The 18535-nt window shown below is 39.5% G+C and overlaps 1 protein-coding gene across 1 annotated transcript in view; it reads left to right on the top strand.

Moving 5' to 3' along the window:
* The first annotated feature begins 837 nt into the window (after positions 1–837).
* MIA2 (MIA SH3 domain ER export factor 2) overlaps positions 838–18535 on the top strand; it is a 116946-nt gene continuing 99248 nt past the window's right edge. Inside the window, 4 exon segments of the mRNA XM_037056398.1 lie at positions 838–1167; positions 9837–9970; positions 12003–12089; positions 17075–18290. Coding sequence (XP_036912293.1) covers positions 1053–1167; positions 9837–9970; positions 12003–12089; positions 17075–18290 — 1552 coding nt within the window. The 5' untranslated portion in view covers positions 838–1052.

The raw sequence follows: 18535 nt of genomic DNA, 5'->3' as shown, positions 1-18535 counted from the left end.
TGAACCACCATCCTTTGGTTTAGCAAGCCCGCGCTCAATCCACTGAGCTACACCAGCCAGGGCAGGAGGATTCTTTCAGACATCTCTCTCATTCTCTTTCCACACAGAGAAACATGCTTGCAATTCTAAATTCATGGACAAATACTGTACCTGTTGTTTCTGAAATAGTAATTTTGCAGATGAAGTGGACATCTTTCTGTGGCAGATGACTTGATTCTTGCTAGGAAAGCCTAGTCAATATGAGTAGGAGGAGTCATAATTCCTAGGTTTAAATTTCTTCTCTACTCACTATGTGATATTGGGCAAGTGATTTAACCCTTCTTTAAGTATCGGAGTTTCTTCATATACAAAAATGGGGATGATAATATTACTTATCTTAGAAAGTTGGCGTGAGTGTTAAGTCAGATATGTTTAAGTGTTGAAGACAAGACCTGGGACACAATAAGTACTTACTACATTTTAACTATTATTCTTAACTAAATATAAGTTTCAACTTCATGGTAACACTAATTTTTTTTTAAATATGAAAGTGGAATAGTTTTTCAAATAAATTTCATCATGATTTTTCAAAACCATTTTTAACATTATTACTGCCTTTACATGTAATATATGCTTTCCCCCTGATGCTGATATTTGCATGCAGCAAATGCTGTTTGTACTTATTTATTGATTTATCTGAGACTTTAACAAAAACAGGTTAACCACCTTTTTGTGGAGGCCTGTTTAAGAAATGGTGAATGCAAGGCGCCTTTAAGATAGACAGTTTGACATGGGCCACCTTTGTAAGACAGGAGTCCAACTAAAAACTGTTAATTATTAACCCTCATGTATCATCTAGATACGTGACACTGCAGATTGAGAACGGAGAGTGTCTGTTTCTCAAGTTAAGCCTAAAGACCGACAGAAAAATGTAGTTATCAAGGGATTATAAAACCTAAACCATTCTTCTCTGGTATTTAGTAGAGAGAGTGGGGGAATCTCCGGTTTCAGCAGGCATATTGACAGCCTAAACAATCAGTTTCTCCTCCTTTGGGATTCCTGCTTGTTTTAGCATGGCGGAGATTGGAGCTTACAGGATCTTCCTTTTGGCTATTTTTCTGACAAAGTTTCTGGAAGGCACAAAACTGCTGGCAGACTTTAAAAAATGTGCTGACTTGGAATGCGAAAGTAAGTTTGTTTTCTTTTTTCCCTTCTCTTTCTCTTAAACTGAGGCTCTGAAATTACATAAAATGTTATCATAGATATGAATGACAAAAGTGAGCATTATTAATACTATTGGAAAAAATTGCAATTATAAAATATACTTTGGTATAAAAAGGAAATGCTGGAGAAAAAGCATTTTGTGATAGCTGTTAGTGTAAATATGAAGGGGAACAGATCAGCCTGATATATAAACATATCAGAAATTATAGAGATCTTATCTAGACCTCAAAACCAAACTAATCAGCATTTTTAATATTTTTTTAAGATAAATGTAATTGATTTATATTTAAAAAGATATCAAGCCATTTCATGAATAGACAGTCCTTGATTTATGAAGCCCTTATGTTTTTAAAATTTTTTATGTATTTTAGAGAGAGAGAGGAGTGGGGGGAGAAAGAGAAAGAGAGAGACATTGATTTGTTGTTCCATTTATTTATGCACTCGTTGGTTGATTTTTGTATGTGCCATGATCAGAATTGAACCCACAGCCTTGGAGTATCAGGATGAGGCTCTAACCAACTGAGCTACCTGGCCAGGAAGTCCTTATGTATTTTAGTTTCTATTTCATAATCATAATTTCTGATTCTCATAAGTTTTATTTTTATTGTATTTTATTGATTATGCTATTACAGTGGTCCCAATTTTTACCCCTTTGCCCCCATTCCACCCAGCACAACTCTCTCTCTCTCTCAGGCAATCCCCACACCATTGTCCATGGGTCATGCATGAAAGTTCTTTGGCTACTTCATTTCTTATACTGTGCTTTATATCCCCATGGCTATTCTGTAACTACCTATTTGTTCTTCTTAATCTCCTCACCTCCTTACTCATTCTCCTACATTCTTCTCCCATCTGGCAACCATCTAAACACTCTCTGTATCCCTGATTTGGTCTCTTTTCTATTTGTTTTCTTAGATTCAATTGTGACAGGTATGTATTTATTGCCATTTTATTGTTTATAGTTTTGATCTTGTTTTCTTAAATAAGTTCCTTTAACATTTCATGTAATAATGGTTTTGGTGACAATGAGTTCCTTTAGTTTTTTCTTTAGTTTGTCTGGGAAATTTTTTATCTGACCTTCGATCCTAAATTATATCTTTGCTGGGTAGAACAATGTTGGCTACAGGTCCCTGCTTTTCATGACTTTGAATATTTCTTGCCAATCCCTTCTAGCCTGAAAGTTTCTCTGAGAAATCAGCTGACAGTCTTATGGGAACTCCCATGTAGGCGAACATCTTTGCTTTTGCTGCTTTTAAGATTCTCTCTTTATCTTTACCCTTTAGCATTTTAATTATGATGTGTCTTTGAGTGCACCCCTTTGTGTCCATTTGTTTGGGATTCTCTGTGCTTCATGGACTTGGGTGTCCATTTCCTTCACCAAATTAGGAAAGTTTTCTTTCATTATTTTGTTGAATACATTTCTTGCTCTTTCTTTTCTCCTTTTGCCACTCCTATGATAAAAAATGTTGAAATTCTCACACTGGTCAGAATGACCATCATAAACAAAACAACAAACAAAAAGTGTTGGAGAGTTTGTGGAGAAAAGGGAACCCTAGTTCACTGTTGGTGGGATTGCAGACTGGCACAACCACTATGGAAAACAGTATGGAATTTTCTAAGAAAACTAAAAATAGATTTGCCTTTTGACCTGGCAATTCCACTGCTAGGATTATGTTCTAAGAACCCTGAAACACCCATCCATAAGAACCTATGCACCCCAATATTCATAGCTGCACAATTTACAATAGCCAAGTGCTGGAAGCAACCTAGGTGCCCATCAGTAAATGAATGGATCAAAAAACGATGTGTAAATACCCAATGGAATTCTATGCAGCAGAAAGAAAGAAGGAGCTCCTACCCTTTGCAACAGCATAGATGGAACTGGAAAGCATTCGGCTAAGTGAAATAAGTCAGATGGTGAAAAACAAATACCATATGATCTCGCCTTTAACAGGAACCTAAACAAAAAAGCAAACAAACAAGCAAAATAGAACCAAAGACACTGAAATAGAGAACAGGCTGACAGTGTCCAGAGGGGAGAGGAGAGGGAATTTAAGGGAAATTTCAGGGGGAAAGGAGAAGGGTTTACAGAAGCAAGTATAAAAGACACATGGACAAAAGCTAAGGGGGGTGGAAATGGGAGGGAGGGGGAGGGCTGGGTAGGTGGGCTGGGATAGGATTAAAAGACAGAAAACTGTACTTGTCAACAATTAAAATTTAAAAAAAAAATTGCCCTGGCTGGTGTAGCTCAGTGGATTGAGCATGGGCCTGCGAACCAGAGGATTGAGGTTCAATTCCCAGTCAGGGCACATGCCTGGGTTGCAGGCCAGTTCCCGGCAGGGGATATAGTTCCTGGCAGGGGGTGCACGAGAGGCAACCATACACTGATATTTCTCTCCTTCTCTCCTTCCCTTCCCCTCTAAAGATAAATAAATAAAATCTTTAAAAAAATCAAAAAAAATTTTTTATATGTTGAAATGCTTAAAGTTGTCCAAAAGGCTACTTATACTATCCCCATTGTTTTGGATTCTTTTTTCTTCTTGTTATTCTGATTGGTTGTTTTTTGCTTCTTTGTGTTCCAAATAATTGATTTGATTCTCGAATTTATTCACTCTACTATTGTTTCCCTGTACATTATTCTTTATTTCAATTAGTGTATCCGTTCTTTCTGGCTGGGTTTTTTAAATGCCATTGAGGTCCTCACTAAGTTCCTTGAACATCCTTATAACCAGTGTTTTCAATGTTGCATTTGATAGATTACTTATCTCCATTTAATTTAGCTCTTTTTCTGAAATTTTGATCTGTTCTTTCATTTGGACCACATTTCCTTGGTTCCTCATTTTGGCAGCCTCCCTGTATTTGTTTCTATACATTCGGTAGAGCTTCTTTGACTCCATGTCTTGGTAGCATGGCCTAATGTAGAAAGTGTTCTGTAGGGTCCAGTGGCACAGCCTTTCCTATCACCCAAGCTGGGTTTTTGAGGTGTACCCTTTGTGTGGGCTGAGTACAACCTCCTCTTGCAGTTAAATGCTGGTTGCTTTTGTCAGGTCAGTGGGAGGAATTTACCCAGGTCAGTCAGTCTCAAGGACTGGCTGTGACCACTGACTACCAACTTCCACTCACAATGGAAGGTCAGCTGTCAGGGGCAGGGTGGTATGCTCCAATGTGGTCTGTAGCTGTCCACTGGGTGCTCAGACCCTGTGGTTTGCCTTGAGCCACCCTGCCTGAGCTATAGAGTAGTCTGAGATGGCTGATACTTGCACTGGGCTTGGAAATTCCCAGGTGAAGCCAAGCTGTGAATCTAGGCTGGTTTCTGCTAAGGCAATTCATGGGGCCACCTCACAAGAGGTATAGGTACCGGCAGCTCACTGAGGTCAGCTGTTGCTTGTTGCAAGGATTTGGGAACTTGTGAAGCTTGAGCCAAGACCATCCATTCAAATGGAAAAGCTACTTTTAACAGCTATGAGTGTGATGGAGCCTCAGGGGATCTCTAGGGCAGGGCAAACAGTTTTAGCCAGGTTGATAGAGTCTCAGATATGGCACCCATCTCCTGGCTCTGTGGCTCTTCCCACCTTTCTGTATGGGAGAAAGCTGTCCCTCAACTCTTGCATTGATAGCCAGCCACTTCAGTTTCTCCCTGTATGCCATTATTGCCTATCAAGCTACTACCTTGGTGCTGGAACTCAGAAGGAGTCAGTTTGAGTAAATTTGTGTGGGGGTTCTTTAAGAGGAACTACTTGGGACTCCAGAAGTTTCTCCCACCAACTCAATTCCTGCTGGGTTTTTTAAAAAATATTTTATTTGCTTGTTTTTAGAGAGGGGGGAAGGGAAGAAGAAAGAGTGGGAGAGAAACATCAATGTGTGGTTGCCTCTTATGTGTCCCCTACTGGGGACCTAGTCTGTGACCCAGGCATGTGCCCTGACTGGGAACCGAACTGGCAACCCTTTTCTTTACAGGCCTGTGCTCAGTCCAGCAGGCCCTGGAGAACCAGCCAGGGCTGGTTTTTACAGCCAGAGTTGCAGGAATTTACCTTCCTGGCACTGGTATCCTAGGCTGGGGGTCCTGGTGTGGGCTGGGACTTCTCACTCCTGAGATATCCCTCTTGAATTGTTATCTACCACATGTGGTTGTGGGACCAGCCCACACTGCATCTCTGCCCCTCCTACTAGTGTGGATGGATGTGGTTTAATTCTATTGTTGTCAGACTTTGTTTCAACTCAGTTTCTGCCCCTTGTGAGTGATGGTTGTTTTACAATTTAGTTGTAATTTAGATGGGGTTGTGTGAGGAGGTGAGCCGTATTTACCTATGTTGCCACCTTGACTGGAAGTCCTCTGAGGAGTTTTAAAAAATGTTTTTATTTCAAATAATCAGGATTTATTCTCAGAACTTTATCAAACAATAATTTACATTCACTTATTTCATAAAAATATTGAAATCAGCGTTAGAATTATATAGTTTTATTTATATTTTTAATATTAGACTTTATCTTTTACAAAGATAATTTTATTTAATTGCTTAAGAACTTAATTTGTTCTGTTATTAGCATTCTGGTGCAAAATGATTTCCATCTCAGTATATCATAATTTCTTTAAATAAGTTCTGCTTCTCCAGTATGTGAGCACTAGTTCTGATTTATAATTTGTAAACTAAAAGTGAAAAACATTAGTTTAAACAGGTAATTTACAAGTAATTTTTTATAAATAAACGTTGTTATTAATAATTTGGATTTGTAATTTAATATATAGAGGTTTACTAAATGATGTTTTAAATAATAACTGTTTTTGTTTAAAATTATTTATTTATTTATTTTTAGAGAGGGGGGATGGGAGGGAGAAAGCAAGGGAAAGAAACATCAATGTATGAGAGATACATTAATTGGCTGCCTCTTGCACACCCCAACCAGGGACCTGGCCCACAGCTGACGCATGTGCTGACTGGGAATCAATACAGCAACCTTTTGGTTCCCAGGTCAGCCCTCTATCCATTGAGCCACACCAACCAGGGCTCTTTCTCTTTTTTCAACATTATTTTAGTGTCTTTTGGGGGCAGACACAGAATATGAAATGGAAACATTGAAATTGACAGTAATTTATAATGCTATTTTAACTTTAATTACACAAGTTAATTAAAATGTTTTACACATGTTAATATAGTTATAATAGTTAATTTGGCAATATACATTATTTTATGTGTTAAATATAGCATATATGGTTGTGATCATTCAAGTTTTTGAGGGCCCATTGGCTGCTGAGTGTGGGTGGGACAGTTGTACCTAAGAGGAATAAAATTAAATGTGAGATAAGTTCTTGACCTCCAGGAATTTTCATTCTAGTGAATAGTGACACAACAGGTCAATACTAATTATGTGACAGAACAACTTCTGGTCAAGATGGGTACGTAGGTAAATGCAGCTCATGTCCTTGCACAACCACAGCAAAATTACAGCTGAACTGCAGAACAAATATTACTCATAACCATCAGAATATTAAGCTATATGGAAGTCTGACAACTAAGGAATTAAAGAAACCACATTCATCCAGATGGGTAGCCAAGGCAGATGGGTGGAGATGTGGCTACGTGGAGCGGGCTGGCTTCAAACCCATGTGTTGTGCATATAAAATGGGGGATATCCCAGGAGCAAGGGATCCTAGCCCCACACCAGACCATGCAGCCCAGGGTTTCAGTGCCAGGAAGATAAGTTCCCATAACTTCTGTGTATAAAATCCAGTGGGGGTTGGGTCAGTGGAAGAAACTGTGGGAGCTGAGGCATCTCCTTTCTAGCATTTGGCACACAGACTTACTCCCACTCACTCCCTCTGGGCTCCAGCACTGGGGTAGCAGCACCTTGAGGGGCCCCAATGATATACAGGGAGAAACTGAAGTGTCTGGCATCAGGGCGTGAGCTGAGGGACAGCTTCCTCCCAGACAGAACCACAAAGACCATTGTACCTTCTGTGAGCCCTCCCCCACCCTGAGCAGCAATGTATGCGAGTCTCCATCAATCAGGCTTACCTGGTGAGCCCCACCCTGATGATTGCCTAAGGGTCTGCCTCATCCAACTTACAGGCCCATCTGAGCTGGTAACAGTGGCTTTTACTTATGAAGGGCTGGCAGGTGCAGGCTTCAGACCTTCCTAAGTCTGCTCAAACAAGCAACAGCGGAGCCCAGCCCTGTACCTCTCACTGAGTGACCCTAGGCCCAGCACTAGCAGCAGCCATCTGCAGATCACTTTACAGCTGAAGTCAAGAGACCCCAGACAGAACACAGGTGGAGGCTTACCTTAGTCTGTACCACTTGGAAAACCCCAGAGCCTGCACACTCAGTGGAAAGTTACAATCCATGTTGGTGCACCACCAACCTACCTCCACATGCCATGGAGGGAGGTGAGTGCTGGCTAGGTGTCATAGCCAGTCCTACCAGCTATCTGGACTGCATAAAACCCTTTCAATGACCTCCCAAAGTGCTGATAGACATCAAGACTCATTTACAAGAGGTGGTAGTACTCAGCCTACATGAAGGGTACACTTCAAGTACCCAGCTTGGGTGCTGGGGAGGCTGTACTGGTGGACCCTACAGGACACCTAGTACATTAGGCCATGCTACCAAGACATGGAGTCAAAGCAGCTCTACCTGATACATGGAAACAAACATAGGGAGGCTGCCAAAATCAGGGAACAAAGAAACATGGCCCAAATGAAAGAACAGATCAAAACTCCAGGTAAAGAACTAAACAAAACAGAGATAAGCAATCTATCAGATGCAGAGTTGAAAACACTGGTTATAAGGATGCTGAAGGAATTCTGTGGGTATTTCAACAGCATAAGAAGATCTAATCAGAAATAAAGGAGACAGTAATTGAAATAAAGACCAATTTACAGGTAATCAACAGCAAAGTGGATGAACCCAAGAATAGAATAGATGATTTGGAATATAAGGAAGCAAAAGACTCCAATCAGTACAGCAAGAAGAAAAATAAATTTAAGAAATTGAGTATAGTGTAAGGAGCCTCTGGGACAACTTCAAGCATACCAATATTTACATAATGGGGTGCCAGAAGGAGAAGATAAAAAGGAAGAATTTGGAAACTTATTTGAAAAAATAATGAAAGAAAACATCCCTAATTTGGTGAAGTAATTACACAAGTCCAGGAAGCACAGAGAATCTCAAACAAGATGGTCACAAAGAGGCCCACGCCAACACATGTCATAATTAAAATGACAAAGGTTAAAGATAAAGAGAGAATCATAAAAGCAGAACAAAAAAAGCAGAGACTTACGTACAAAGGAATTCTCATAAGACTGTCAGCCGATTTCTCAAAAGAAACTTTGCAGGGACTGGCAAGAAGTATTCAAAGTGATGAAAAGCAAGGACCTATAAACTAGATTGCTCTATCCAGCAAAGCTATCATTTAGAATGGAAGGACAGATAAAGTGCTTCCAAGATAAGGTCAAGCTAAAGGAGTTCATCCTCACCAAACCATCATTATATGAAATGTTAAAGGGACTTATTTAAGAAAAAGAAGATCAAAACTATGATCATTAAATTGACAATAAATACATAAACATCAACAGTTGAGTCTAAACAACAAACTAAGCAAACAAGCAGAACAGAAACAGAATCACAGATATGGAGAACATTGGAATGGTGGCCAGTGGGGTGGGGGTTTGGGGGAATGGGGGAAAAGGTGAGGGGAATAATAAGTACAAACTGGTCGTTAAAGAAGAGGCAAGGGGATGTTAAGAGCAGTTACAGAAAATGGAGTTGCCAAAGAACGTATATGCATGACCCATGGGCATGAACACAGGAAGTGGGATCCCCAGAGGGAGTGAGGGTTGTTAAGTGGAGGGAGGCAAAGGGGGAAGAGTTTGAACAAATGCAATAGCATAATCTATTAAAAACTGGTCAATATCAAACAGTAAATACTGATACAACATAAGGATAATAGGTTAATATTAAAGTTTAGAGAAGGGCCAGGGTAAGCTAGAATGATTAAGGATGTCTCAAAGAGGAAGTAGTTATGAGTTCACCATGAACGAAAACCTGAAGGGTTTCTAGGCTTAGGAAATAGAGGAAAGGAAACTCAGAATATGGAAGGTGGGTGTTTCAGTGATAAGTGGTTCCAACAAATCTAGCTCCACCATTTATCAGGTGTGTGACCAACTCTCTGAGTCTTAAATAAAGTTTCATTTATTAGACTGAAATGAGATTATTTACCTCATAGATCTGTTTTGAAGATTTAATAAAATAAAAAGTTTATCAAAATGCCTGGAATACAATATATAGGTACCAAGAAAAACACTAATTATCTTTCTTTTTCCTTTCCCTATTCACTAGAGGATGGCAATGCCACATTCCAGGGACAATGTATAGAGGAGATTGACTGTAAAGGAATAAAAGGAAGTCATGTTAAATAAGGAAGGAAGACCAGGTTATGGACAGCCTTTGATACCAAAGCAGAGTTTTGAATTGATTCTGTGTGCAGTAGGAAGTCTATGTAGGTTTTTGAGGCCATAAATGATATGAAGAAATTAGCATTGGTATACATACGATGGATTGGAGGAGGGCAAGATGGGAGGGAGAGAAAAAACATTTTAATTTAAATTTTGTGTTTTTCTTTACATGTCTACATAGCTTTAATAAGCAGAGTCTTAGCCGTGAGAGATTACAGAGGACCTGACTGCAGATACCTAAACTTCACTGAGGGAGAAGAAATATCTGTTTACATTAAACTTTCAGGAGAAAGGGAAGATTTGTGGGCAGGAAGTGTAAGTATCTAATCTTACAAATTCAATGTAGAATAAATGGCCAGCTTACTCAAGGATGCCTGCTGTTCATCTCTAATGGAATATATATATAGATTGTATACTTGAACCTTAACATATTTAAACAAACAAAAATGGTTATGTTTAGTGTTGGTTCCAGAATTTCTATAAAGTAGCTTTGGGGAACTCAGTCTGGCTGGGATGGAAGTCCAAGATTGCTTTGAAATTATTTTTACATAGCACGTATAGTTTTTTAATTTAAATTTTATATTTATTTGCTGGAGACTTTAGAGGTGCTGGTGGATATTGTGGAATGACTAGGCATCACCAGGCATCCCTTGGTGCTGTCAATGGCCGGATTTAAGAGAGACTGGGAAGTTTTAGTCAATCAGATGAAAAGACATAAATTTCTGAGCAAATGAAGGACTGAGTTGTGATTGAAATGATCCTCAGATAGCCTAGGGGAGGATTTTTATAGAAAAAAGGAACCAGGAGAACCTTTCATTTGGCCCAAAGTGTTATTACACTGAAATTCCTAGAAGCCAGAATCATCTCTCTGAATATATACCATAAAAATTAATGATTAATATTTTCTGTTGAAAATAGATTTGTATCTTTGATTATATCATTACGCTTTATAATGAAAGGGTGCTAAGCCCTGGCTGGGTAGATAAGTTGGTTAGAGTGTTGTCCTGATACACCGAGGCTCCATCTCTGGTCAAGGCACATACAAGAATTAACCAGTGAAAGCATAAGTGAGTGGAACAACAAATCTCTTTCTCAAATTAAATAGTTAAATAAGTAAATAAGTAAGAAAGGATGCTATGATAAGCAGTTCTACTCCCAAGCTGAACAATTATGACCCACCTAATACGTACATCACTTCCATATTGCATATGTATCAGCTCTCTCCCTGGTATGGCTTCTGTGATCACTTCTGGAAGAAGCAAATTCTGTTTGGATCTGTCCTGCTTTTTAGCATTAGGGGCTGTATGACTGAAACTCTAAATGTCACTAGCCAGAATCATTTATCCAGCCTCTGCAGCTCCCAAGGTTCCTTACTGCTATGGTCTCTTAAACATGCCAGTATACACTTGGAAAGTATTGGAGGCACCCAATGCAACTATAAGAAAAATGACACAGTAACATATCAGAATAGGATAAGAAAGCAGTCGTTCTTGTTTACCGTGTGTGAAAATGATAGTTCCACACAAAAGCAGTGTGCAATGTGTGGAGCCAGGGTGAAATTTCAAGCACACTTAGTGTTGTGCATTAGGTGTTTAGTTCAGGCAGATAACTTTGATTTAAGGAGCCAAACTATAGCGTTCACCCACAGGCTGTCATTTTCCAAATAGTCGCAGGAACCACTGAGTGGAAGAATCACAGTGGAGTTGTAACAGTTCTGGATCAAACGACCAAAAGAAATATGTTCTTTACACTTTGTTAGGGATAGGAAGTGGGCTCAGACTGGTTGTGTGAAGCCTACACTCTCAGGGCACATCCTACATGCACTTAAACTGGATTAGAGGATCTCTGTTACCAAGGAGCCCCAGAAAAGTTGAATGGAACCAAATCCTCCCTGGAGGACTCATAGATATTTGCTATCTTGATGAATCTCTCTTGGCCCTTCAGAGTTGAAACCTTTTACCTGATTCTGACATTCTGAAAAAGCTGAATATGTCACAGCTCTATCTACCCTGGCTACTCTCACCATTCCCTTGCCTTTTGTAACCCTGTGGTTCACCTGAGCAGGGAAGGTCATTAGGAACCCAAAAAGGAAGAAAATGAATTTATGGGTTGATTTCCCCTCTGAAGTTTGGAAACAATGGCATTTTACAGCTTGACTCTTCATTCCCTCAATTTAATGTTGTTTTGAAAAACAAAAGGACTATGATTTCACTCACTTTCTTTTAGATGGCCAATGAAAACCAATTAATATTTGTGATTTGCAATAGATGAGAGCCAAAATTATGTTCAGTAGTGATTATTACTTTCATTACTCTTCCTTGCTAAGCTTTGTTCTTCATTTTGATAGAAAGGAAAGGATTTTGGATATTTTCCCAGAGATGCAGTCGTGACTGAAGAGGTGTTTATATCTGAGGAAATTCAAATACCAACTAAAGTGAGTACAATTCATTATGCCTATTTAAGATTTCTTAGCTCACACAGTTTTCTGAATTATAAGTGCCCATTGATTATGTGTTTTGTATAGTGAATACATAAAGTAGTTGGTCTGAGAATTCACTTTAGGAATAGTTTGTTTATGCAAATAAAATTAGGTAAAACAAAGGTGATGACAGGCAAAGCTTTTGTTCTCTGAAAAATTAACAGACAAGGATAAAAGTAAACAAACAAGTATAAAAGTTAACAGACAAAGATAATAAGGATGACCAGAGAGCAAGTGTTATGACTACAGGACTAAAAATTAAATACATTGTTTAGAATTAGCATTATAACGGCTCGGTACTTGGGGTTCTGCTGCCTGCCGCAGCCCTTTAGGCAAAAACTCCAGAAGCAAAGTTTTGTCGATAAAGGAGTTTTTATTCAAAAGCAGGCTAAACTCTAATGCCTGAGTTCTGTCTTTTTGCCTGTTAGTGTTTAGTTATCATGGTTCTATAGGATTGGTTTACAAATTAAAACAACATAAGATATAAAAGCTACACAATTTTGGACAAATGGCAGATTCATGGCTCAGAGCTCCTCCCCTCTAGAACATCCAAAGAATAACCTTGCCACCCTCTGCCAGGCTGCCTAATCTTTGGCTTTGCCTGGAATCCCTTCCCATTCAAAATACAGGAAATGCAGGCAGCTGCAGCTGATCATCCAGGATTCTTCAAGGAAGGAGAGCCTGGGAGTGAGCCTGGGAGCCAAAGCCCAAGCCCAAGCCCAAGCCTGAGCGAGAACCAGTTCAGGAGCCAGAGAGCTTTCCCTGAGCCAGAAAGCCAGCCCATTTTATATTTCCATCGGCTCAGGAGGCATTCAGCTTCTCATCCAGTTCTGTCTTATTCAACCCACAGTTTCCTGGCAAACACCTATGGCTTCTCCCTACTGCTCCCCAGTGATCTGACTTAATCCGACCTCTGGGGATCAGCATCACTATGTTAGATTATCTGTACCAATGAAATGTCTTCCTTGTATTGCCTGTTCCTCTTCCCTTTCTATAAAGGCCCCTTGCCTTTTTTCTCCTAATCAGAGCACTATTTGGGTTACTGCCTGAATAAGTGATTCCTGAATAGCTATTCTTTTTTATCTCAGATAAATGCTTTTTGACTCTTACTTTACAGGCCTTTTATTTTTAGGTTAATGCTCTCTAGGTATCATAGGTACAATCTTTTTTTCTGTTGGAGTTTTAACTAAGCTTGATAATATTGGGCTTCATAATGAGAAAGGGCATTGGAAAGTTACTTTTTAGCATGTGAATTTGATTAGATCATTTAATTCAGATTCCAGCTTAAGCCAATTTACCTTACATGAAATTAGTGTGAAATAAGCCTGTCTAGTCAAGCAAACTTGAATCTATTATCTAACTCTTTCTCAGCACAAATTCTGGGAGTAACTGTCCATTTACTGTATAATTACTAATTCTGTTAGTTCTATCTATAAACTATATCTGGAGTATATTGTCTTCTCACCATTTTTACTCTCCCCATAGCCTTAATCCAAGGAGGCATCATCTTCTAATTAGAATACAATAGCCGTCTAACTGACCTTCTTTCCTTTCCTTTTGCTCTTTCCCAAACCATTCTTCAAACAGCAATGAATAGTGTAAAAATGAAAAATGAAAAACAAAAATCAGGTCACATAATTCCTTTTGTTTAAAGCCTTTTCATGGCTTTTCATTGAACTTGAAATCAAGCTCTGACCCCTTACCCTGGTTTTACGTGGTCTCTCTTGCTCCCCTTGATAACCTGGTCTTTCGCCACTCTCCCCTCACTCACTCTGCTCCTGGCCACACTGGCCCGTTGATGGTTCTTACAACATGTCAAGCTTCTTCCCAGCTCACAGACCCAAACAAGTGATGCCCTCTGGTTGGATATTTCCCCAAATTCTTCACTTTCCTACTTCCTTCTTATCCCTTAGGTGACAGCTCAAAGATCAGTGCCTCACCCATGATAATTCTTATGGAATTTCTGCTTCTTTTTAAAAAGATTTTATTTACTTATCTTTAGAGAGGAAGGGAAGGAGAGGAGAGAAATATCAATGTATGGTTGCCTCTGGTGTGTCCCCTGCTGGGAACTAGCCTGTAACCCAGGTATGTGCCCTGACTGGGAATTGAACCGCAATCGTGTGGTTCGCAGGCCTGCGCTCAATCCACTGAGCTACACCAGCCAGGGCACAATTTCTGCTTCTTAATCACAGCTTCCTTTTATTTCCTTCATAGTACTGTAACAGAATCCACCCCCCACCCACCACCACCACACACACACCTGTGGGTCTTTTTTTCCTCGGGGTTCTTTTTGCCTGCTCCCAGTAAGAACTGTGGCTTTCAATGCCAGAGTTTGATAAAAAGGAAAGGAGCTGTTTGTTCAAAAGTTATATAGGTTTAGAATAATGATGGAATCCTGCTGTTAAATCTTATTTCCCTTAGGAAAAAAACACCCACAAACACACACACACAGTACTATCTCCCCTTGCCAAACCAGGCCAGTCAGGGGTACCATATCTCAGGAAAAGAAATAGAAGTTTTAGCTTGGTTAGGGGAGATAACCAAGCTAAAAGCTAAACCAGGCTCCTGTTCTCAATCCAATACTGTGTGGCACTTCTTCATGGCAGGCCAGTGGGATTCCCGCATTCTTTCAAACCACCTGGCCAAGACCACAGGTAGCAGCAATGCTACATGGTCAAGAGGCTTCTCCTTGCCCAGGAGCATGCTCAGGAGCCCTGTACGGCTGCTCTGTCCTGCTTGTCTGCTTCTTTCTAAGCTGTATGGTCAAGAGCACCCCTCTCTCCATTTCCAAACCACATGTCTGCTGCGCCTGGGTTTAAATCCTGGTGTGGATCTCCCTTCGTAACCCCATTTCTGACTCCTCTCCCACTGGGTTACACCTGCCAGGAGTCTGGTTTCTGCCTTCCGCAGCTGCCTTTGCTAGTCTGGGCAAGTGCGTCCCCATGACGCAGAAGCCTCCTCCAAGCCTCCAAGCCTCCTGTGCAGGCACAGGAAGCGCCTCCGGGTACATTGCATCACAGGGTTAGAGTCCTGTGAGCAGGCACAACTTCTAACATTATTAAAACACTGGCTAAGTTCTTCAGATATGCAAAGTAGCTCTCCATGGCCCTGCTCTGCTTCCCTCATTCCCCCACCCCAGCGATAGCGGCGGGGGTTTTCTCCATTTTGGGGGACATCCAGCTCAGCACCCTGTTCCAGCACTTATCACAATTCATAATTACTTGTTTCCTACTGATACTGTAAAATTCCAGCACCTAGCTCAGTGCAGAGTATAAAGTAAATATACAGAGGCCTCAAATTTTTAGGTCAAATTCCCTGAGAAATAGATTCTGAGGTGGACCTTTGCATCCAAGAAGTTTACAAGGGAATCTTCTTAGGAATAATAGCACCTGTGAGGGAACAAATGAAAAGAGAGGATTGGATAGAGAAGCTGAACTGTGACGCAGTTGCAACAAAGGTCTCAGTTGATGTGATGATAAACTCTGGCCCTGGTTGGTGTGACTCAGTGGACTGAGTACCAGCCTGGGAACCAAAAGGTCACTGGTTCGATTTCCACTCAGGGCACATGCCTAGGTTGCAAACCAGGTCCCCAGTAGGGGAAGCGTGTGAGGCAACCACAAATTGATGTTTCTCTCTGTCTTTCCTTTCTTACCCTCTCTGTAAAAATAAATAAATAAATAAATAAATAAATAAAAAAGAAACTCTGAAGCTTGGAGGTCCTTTCAGAGTTGTTCTGAATAGAGGCAAGGGATTGGGCCTTTATACACTTGCATTGCTGGCTCATCTGGGGTAGTGTAACCTTGATCTAATTAGGCTAGTGTATAATACTTGCTATTCTAAGCACTTGGTTCATTTAATCCTCAAAACATCCTTCTGTGGTAGATACTGCCATTATTTTCATTTTACAGATGACAGGACTGAGGCATAGAAAGGTTGTATAATTCACTCAAGGTCACAGAGCTAGTAAATGACAGAGTCAGGATTTGAACCTAGAGGTTTTGGCTCTGGAGTCTGTTCTTAATGACTACATTGCAGTGCCAAAACATATTGTAAAATTACAATTCTGAAGTTTATTTTTTAAAATTCTGAACATTATTCTTACTTCAAATGGTGATATCCAAAGAACAGTGCATATTAGTTAAATACCTTCAAGTTTTAAAAAAAGGATCTTTACCATTTCCCTTCTTGATGATTTGGTTGTTCTGTGCAATGAGAAATGGCGTCCCTACCTCTACTGGCTATATGTGTTAGTTCAATAAAAGAAATCTAAATGTCTTAGAGCAACTTTTACCTAGGTCTTCATGTTTCAGAGTCTCTGGTCTGTCTGAGCTGTGACTGTGTGCTATGAAACCTCCTTCCCTCAAACCACCACAGAGCTGCAGAGTCCATCCAGTGCACTCTTAGGAGGACCAAGATTTTATGGCCGTTTATGCCTTTTCATCAGAGTTTATTTGCAGAATACACTCAGACTTGTCTCTTCTTCTCAAATTCTTCAACTGTTGATAACAAATAAATCCTAGGGTAAAACAATTTCTTTTTCTAATGTTTTCACCTAAGGATGCTTTTTTAAAGTTGACTTTAGAGAGGTGGGGGAGAAACATTAATCAGTTTCTTCCCCTATGCACCCCAACTGGGGATTGTACCTGCAACCTAGGTACATGTTCTGACTGGGGACCAAACCTGCAACCCTTGGGTGCACGGGATGGTGCTCCCAACCAAATAAGCCAGCTGGCCAGGGCCTGAAAAATGATTTTCATTTAAGTTTATATCATTAACCTGAGAAGTCACTTTTGATACAACTGACAGTGTCTGAGATTAGGACATCTGATTTTAGGTTTTGCTGTGCTGAGTTATGTGGTAGAGTCATCCATCTTAAATTATTTAGGGAGAAACAAGTAGTTTTAATATATTTGTGTCAATCATATTTTTTTCCCTTTTAGGAATCTGATTTTCTATGTCTTCTTGGAGTAAGCTATACATTTGAAAATGAAGATAGTGAGTTAAACAGTGGTGATGGTGAAAATATATATCCATATGAAGACGATAAAGACCAAAAATCTAGTGTATATGGAAGTGATTTTCAGATAGAATCTGAATTTTATTCAGCTTCTGAAAGTATTTGGAATGAAGACCAATTTACAACATCAGAGGCTCCTGATGATACTAGAAAAACTAGTGACTCAAAAAATTGGGAAGGAGCAGAAGCTGGAAGCACAAAACAAGATCCTGTTCCAGAAGTGCCTCAAGTCCCACCATCCTCAACTGAGCCTGATGTGCAGGGATGGTTTGGATTCGGAAGTGCACAAGCTGAAGAAAGCACTTTTGAACCAGTTATTGAACAAGAAAGTTCATTTCAAAGTAGAAAACTAGCAGTAGAAGATGAGGATGACCTAGAGGAATTAAATAATGGTGAACCTCAAACCCAACATAAACAAGAACCCGAACTGGAATTCAGTTCAGTGCCAAAGAAACAGCCTGAAGCATCTGAGTCAGAGCACACTCTCAACCCTCAAGCTACTGGTTGGTTTGGTGGTGGATTTACAAGTTATTTAGGTTTTGGAGGTGAGGATACAGGGCTTGAATTATCATCCAAAGAAAGCAGTCCACCAGTACAAGATATTCCTAATTCCATATCATCTGAGGAAGAACCCACATATCCATATACAGAAATATTATCAGAAAAAGAAGACACAATCACTAATGAGAGCTCAATTCTCAAACCAGGGTGGTTTGATTTGGATTTTAGTATGATAGGCTTTGCATATGCCAATGAAGATAAAATTATAACATATAATGGAGAAAATGAAGAAGGATATAAAGGAGATAAGCATGAACAGCTTCCAACAAGTGAATTTGACCTTGATAAGGAAGAAGAAATCAAAATAATAAAAACTACAGAAACCAAAGATCAATTAGGCAAGGATGAAGTCTTAGAGAAAACAGATGACTCTGACACCTTACCATATTTTAAAAAATTGTTGTATAATTTTGACAACCCTTGGAACTTTCAGAGGGAAACAGAATTTCCAGTTCCTAAAAAGATAATGGATGAAAAGAATGTATTTGAAAATGGTAAAACAGAAGAATTTTCAGTTGAAAATGATCCCACAGATAATATAAAAGTTATGATGTTTAAAAGCAGACACAGTCAGTCAGGTTGGTATAAAATACCTATTATATATATATTTAAATATAATGCAATATTTATTTATAAGTACAAATAAGATATGTATTTTTATGATTACAAATGTCTAGGAATCCATATTCTCAAAATACTAAATAATCAACAACATTCTTAACACCCTTTTATCAATTTCTGATTTATTCTGGGACTTAGATCTTAATATTATAAAGTAAAATCCCAAGGGAAAAAGAATGATTGAAAATACATGAATGTTCTG

This window comes from Sturnira hondurensis, unplaced genomic scaffold (assembly GCF_014824575.4).
Source record: "Sturnira hondurensis isolate 20B ecotype Veracruz unplaced genomic scaffold, ASM1482457v3 Scaffold0008948, whole genome shotgun sequence".
NCBI lineage: Eukaryota > Metazoa > Chordata > Mammalia > Chiroptera > Phyllostomidae > Sturnira > Sturnira hondurensis.
This window is presented reverse-complemented; position numbering and strand designations above follow the sequence as displayed.